Raw genomic sequence first — 6,000 nt, 5'->3', positions numbered from 1 at the left:
TGTTGCCAGAGGAGATTAACATCTGAGTCAGTGGATCGGGAGAGAAAGACCCACCCTCAAGCTGGGTAGGCACCAGCGAGGCTAGAACAAAGTAGGCGGAAGGTGGGATAAGTTGGCTTGCTGAGTCTTCTGGATTTCCTCTTTCTCCTGTGCGGGATGCTTCCTGCCTTTGGACGTCAGACTCCAGGTTGTCTGGCCTTTGGACTCTCGGACTTACACCAGTGGTTGGTCATGGGCTGTTGGGTCTTTGGTCACAGACTGAAGGCTGCACTGTTGGCCTCCCCGCTTTTGAGGCTTTTGGACTTGGACTGAGCCACTGTGGGCTTCCTTCTTCCTCGGCTTGCAGACGGCCTGCTGTGGAGCTTCACCTTCTGATCATGTGAGCTAATTCTCCTTAACAAACTCCCTTTCATATATACATCTATCCAATAGTTCTGTCCCTCTGGAGAACCCTAATACAGTGTTAGAAAACCAAAAGGTGAGAGTGTTTAATTTGGGAGGTTTTAGGTGACAGCACAACCCATGATTAAAAAAAGGATTGCTTATATATCTGTAATAAACTCATATTACACTAATAAACACCGCAAAACAAGCTAGTTGATATTTTTGAGATCAGATGTCTCTTAAACATCTTATTGATTTTAATATAGCTATAAAAAGGATCTTTATTTAGAAAAGATTTCTAAGACTTTTTACAGAGTAACTGCGAAACTTCTTAGCTCTTTCATTCTTAAATACTCCCTTGAAACACATTTTATTGACGTTTGCTATATTATTTCATGAAGAGCAAAAGGAAAATAAAATTAGTCTAACTAAAAAGAAAATCTAGCCTAATAGCTAATATTGGCCAGCACTAACTACACTCAAGTCCCCCTCCCAAGCATTTCACAGGGAGCAACATTTCATCCTCCCAACAACCAGCGAGGGGAGGACCATTCAGCTCCGTTTTCAGACAAAGAGCTTGACGCATACAGAAGTTACCTTGTCCACGGTCACATAGCAAGTAAAGGGCAGGGCAAAGCCAGGATGCAAAGCCACACAAGGCCACCTGGCTCCAAAACCCCTGGGTAGAAACCAGTGGGCCACCCTGGCACAGCAGCAGGGCCTTCCTGGGGCCAAACAGCAGTGGGGAGGCTCCTCGGCTCACGTCGCCTCTCACCTCCACTTCCTGTCCTGGGCTTTTTCAGCAGCCCTGAGCACCTCTCCTTCAGGGGACTGTCAGTGGGGAGAGGTCAGGCTCAAGTTCATTTTTACCTCAATGTTTTTGGTGTTAAAACTTCCCGAATGAGGCTAGGTATGGTGGTTCATGCCTGTTGTCCCAACACTTTCAGAGGCTGAGGTAGGAGGATTGCTGGAGGCCAGATGTTTGAGACCAGCCTGGGTAACATGGTGAGACCCTGTCTCCACATAAAATTAAAAACAAATGGCTGGGCATGGTGGTGTATGCTTGTAGTCCCAGCTACTTGGGAGGCTGAGGCAGGAGGATTGCTTGAGGCCAGGAGTTTGAGGCTGCAGTAAGTGAGGATCGTGCCACTGCACTCTAACCTGGGTGAATGAAAACTCTAACCACCTGAATGAAAACGTCTAATATTATGTTGACATGTAATACTGACCAAAGCCTAACTATGAAAAATAAAATCTTAAGATCATGGAAGACATATGTCTTTTAAGTATCTGTATTAGTAAAATTGATTACTCACTTCAATTATGCTGGATTTTCCCCCTTGCTATATGCTTAGAAAAGAAGAAAAATGCACCCCTGTTCAAAAACTCATAAGAATCAAAAGAAATTTTTAAAAACTTCAAATTTTAGGATGATTTTTATTTACAAAACAGATTGGGTCTTTGTTTTACAAAAATTACAAAAAAATGACTCTTAAAAATAGAGATAGCTTCTCAGACTCTTGGGAACTACTTTTAAGCAACCAAGGAGTTAGAACTCAGCTGGTTGTCTTCTTTGTAACAGCAACAGTGACCGCGGCTGCGTGCCACGTCAATCACTGCTGGGTGTCTTCTCCTAAAATCACACAGTCCCGAGCTGTGTCTGGTGGACAGGTCTCCACTCAGGTCAGAGTCTGAAGGAGCAAGATCTTCTCGTTAATGCAGAATCTGTGCAGAACCACCATCAGATTCTCTCCACAGCGGGAGACCTGGCGCTCCATGGCCAGGCGAAAGTCCTCCTTCACGCCTTTGGTGATGCCTCGAGTTACCGTGTGGTGCCTGAGGTCAGCAATAGGGAAACAGACAGAGACCAGGGGTTAGCACCGGCATCACTGATCGCTGCTACTTGGGTAGGAATAGAGCCTGCCCCATATCTAAGTATAAGTTAAGATATTTTAAAAAGAACACAAGAATAGCTGCAACCAACCAAACATTCCAGCCCATTCCTTTTCAGAAAGACTTAAAACTAGACAGACATCTTTCCCACTCTATAAAAGGTTATTTCAAACATTTCACTGTTCAGTGAAATGCCACCTGCTTTGCCTTTGAATCAATGAAACGCTGGTGTTATGCATCCCTACTGCTGACTGGTACACAATTCAGTTACTTAGGGCCAAATGGGTCCAGTCCATACTGGCTACAAAGAGCTCGTGTCCAGCCAGGCCGGCAGACCCTCCAGAGGCAGCAGCAAGGAGAAGGGAGACCTGAATGAGCCAATCACCCAAGTGAGCTCCCACCATGGCCCCCGCAGCTGGTGCTCCCAGAAAGGTTCAGGGCTCCTGCATAGCCGGGTCACGAGCACATCTCTCCCCCCAGGACACCAGAACAGGGCAGCTCCTCTAAATGCCGTGCCCATCTAGACTCTCATATGTTGGAGAAAACGCAGGGGCAACTGGGGTCCTGACACGAGAATGTGGCACAGGTCGGGAGAGAGAGGCAGAATCTCTGAGGGGCAGAGGCAGTGGACTGCGTGGTCCTATGCTGTCCGGGCGCTCAGGGGAGACCTGCACATGTGTGGAAGGGGTGGTGGGGACACAGGCAAAAAAGGTCTCTAACTATGCCCCAAAAGTTGTGCTTTAGAAAAAGAAATCACACATGAAATCCCAGGAAACAGAAGAAACAAAATGAAGAAAGGAAAAGAAAAATCTAGCAAAAATCAGTCAGCTCAGTTAAGAGGAAGGGAGTTGTACCTACTAGTTCAGCAATTTGGTAGACTCAGACAAATAAAAGTCACCTCTGTTTCCCACCCTGCTGCTAATTTCCCTCACACAAAGTTATAAGGATTGAAACTGAAGACTTTTTATGTTCTGGGCAAGATAAAAGTGTTGAAATTACTCTAAAATGTTTCTGTTTTGAAAAACTTGTATTAATTATCATATCAAATATGGACAACAGGAGTCACCAAGTTGTAAAACGACAGATGAAAAAAAAAATCCAGCTTTGTTAGATAAGTAAAGCTATTACAGAACCTTCTAATGCCCGTGGATGTTTTAAAGATCTACAGAGGAAAACAGCAGGGCCGTGGGGTTAATGCGCAGTTCTTTGTGACTGTCTCTCGTCAGGTCTGGGTGGGTAGCTCAGTAGTTAGGACATAGCGTCAGTGAGGTCCCACTGGGATAGATGCAAACCATTTTATGCTGCCCTGAGATACTGCTCGTCTGGGTCCCAGGCTGCAGCCTCAAATCGGGGCTGACCCTCTGACCATGTGGAAGTTACTGGCATTTGCAGACAGTTAGCTAAAGGGGAAACCCTCCTTTTTTTTTTTCTTTTTTTAGATGGCGTCTTGCTCTGTCACCCAGGCTGAAGTGTAGTGGCATGATCTCAGCTCACTGTAACCTCTGCCTCCTGGGTTCAAGCAATTCTTGTGCCTCAGCCTCCCGAGCAGCTGGGATTACAGGCACATGCCACCAGGCCTGGCTAATAAACCCTGCTTTTAATACCACTAAAAATATAACTAAATGCTACATTCTGCCAATCAGGGTCCAGTTGTATTATCTCCATATATAAAGAGTGGCACAATTCAATTATATTTCTATTAGAGCCACTATGATGAAAAAGAGAATGAGTAAGCTTTTGTGGTTTAAGAATAGGATAAACCAGCTAATAAATGTGGCATTTTAGCCTATCAAATATTTTCAATTCAGAAAGGTAAGGTCTCAAAAAACATCAGTAGCAGGAAAAAAACCATATTAGTGCCTATTTAGATACCAGGCAACTAATTGCTAATATGACCATTACGACTGGTCACTCGTATGAATATCCACAAGTAAAAATGTACTTAAAATAAATGTCAGCATCCTTAAATGTATATGACCAAAAGCCTTAACGTTTTATCAAAAGAGAATCATAGTGCACCCAAGCTAATGTGCACGTAATTGAATACAGTTTCAAATAGCTTTCATTTTTTTTCTAGATCCATAATGATTTTTAAATCGAACACAAACACACTGGCAACTTATGGAAAAAAATAAGAAATGTTACAATATTACAACCAGATGGTTTGCCAAAATGCAGAACAAATTAAAAAATAAAGAAAGCATGAAAAAGAGCACTGAGGAACAAAGAGCTGAGAACCATGGGCAGTGAACATGTTGACAAACAGCACACTATGAGCGGGCGTTTATTCCACTTGGTACCTGTCAGCAGTCTGTATGCTGGGCTGAAGCACAGGTAAGAATTCCTGCTGCAGCAACCCCATGGGAGGGCTAGAAGGCCTTTAAAAAACAGCAAACAGCAGCATTCAAACACCCACACCGACTCACCCTGCACTGCAAAAACAACACTCCAGAGAAAATACACAAGACTGGAAGCAGACTAAACAGAAACTCGTTAACCTCAACAAGCCCCTGGCCGTGGCTGGGTGTTTAAGGAGACTGGGGAGAAGCTAGCCAGCCCTCACTGCACCCGCTGCTGCTGGTGCGTGTCCAGGGGCGTCTCAGTTCCTGGTCCCAGAGCTCAGCCCCCTTTGGAGGTGGTATAAAAAGCGACCAGTGAGGAAGAGGACGATGGAATGCAGCTGAATGGCAACAGGGAGTAGGGGCAGCCTTTGAGAAGACACATTTTCAAAGCCAGCCTCTTTACTTTCCACTCTTCTCACGGTACACCAGTCCCAGCATTCAACCTGGTGATGTCTGGTAACCATCTTTAACAGGATTGAAGCCCCACCGGAGAGGCCCTTCCAAGAGGACTAAATGGTCTGGCAATGTTTTTGATTAAAAAAAAAAAAGGGTGAGTTTGAATTTCAAAAACATATTGAGAACAGATGGGGGAAAATAAGAGTCCGGGACCCATGGCTGTGCAGAATTCTGTAACAACAAAGATTTAGTATATTAGCTGGTGATCACCTCATAGAACATTATTATCCACCCTATTCAGAGTATAAGTAGGACATTGTTTTCCATTTTAATCCACTCTAATACAACTAGGATACTGCATTTATCAGCACAGAAACATTTCTCTATTTTAAAATACTTAAGAGCAAAAGGTCTGTATAACAGAGTAAGAGCTTCTCCCTCCTTCGAGTGAAGCACCGGGTGCCTTCAGTGTTGGTACTGTACCTGCTTGCATCCCAGATGCCACAGCTAGGGCAGACTCACAGCCTTACCCCCGGGGAGAAGTGTACACTGCTCACAACATCTCTGCCACTCGTCTGGAAGGACCACCCAAAAGGTCTGTAATGGCTTCAGAGAACTTGTTTGGAACCCAAAGGGAAAAGGAATTGAGATTGTTTAATAAAGAGTCCAACCATTCCTCAGTGAGGAAGAGCTCTCTGCCTTAAGCAGTGTGCTTTCTACCATGTTAATTTAGGCATAAGTAATTAACCTTGAGATTCACACAGTGAAGACTCTGGGCAAATCCCTAAACGGTCAGATCACTACGGAATAATCCCTATTCCTGCTTCCAAACTGATGAAACTGCAGCCTTCCTAAGAGGCTTGTCTTCTCTAGAAAGTTAAAAGAAATTAACGGCCATATTGATCAAGGTGGCAGAGCCTGGAGTTATCCCTCACTAGTTAGAAGTGCATGATGGGTATCCTTTACACAAACAGCTCCAAACACT

The 6,000-nt window shown here is 44.4% G+C and overlaps 1 protein-coding gene across 18 annotated transcripts in view; it reads right to left on the bottom strand.

Moving 5' to 3' along the window:
• Window positions 1–1,790: 1,790 nt before the first annotated feature.
• INTS10 (integrator complex subunit 10) overlaps window positions 1,791–6,000 on the bottom strand; it is a 35,649-nt gene continuing 31,439 nt past the window's right edge. For 8 of the 18 annotated variants that reach the window (XR_003120780.1, XM_025393881.1, XM_025393889.1 and 5 more), the window contains 2 exons: window positions 4,578–4,655; window positions 1,802–2,220 (listed from right to left, as the gene is read on the bottom strand). Coding sequence is in view for 16 of the 18 variants with exons in the window: in XM_025393881.1 (XP_025249666.1) it covers window positions 2,064–2,220; window positions 4,578–4,655 (235 nt within the window). In the remaining 2 variants the exon portion in view is untranslated. Of the gene's footprint in view, window positions 2,221–4,577; window positions 4,656–6,000 lie in introns of all 18 variants that reach the window. The other 10 variants (XR_003120781.1, XM_025393884.1, XM_025393885.1 and 7 more) reach the window with 2 other exon arrangements.

This window comes from Theropithecus gelada, chromosome 8 (genome assembly GCF_003255815.1).
Source record: "Theropithecus gelada isolate Dixy chromosome 8, Tgel_1.0, whole genome shotgun sequence".
Taxonomy (NCBI): Eukaryota; Metazoa; Chordata; class Mammalia; order Primates; family Cercopithecidae; genus Theropithecus; species Theropithecus gelada.
Note: the sequence above shows the minus strand (reverse complement) of the source record. Positions and strands in the feature narration are given on the sequence as shown.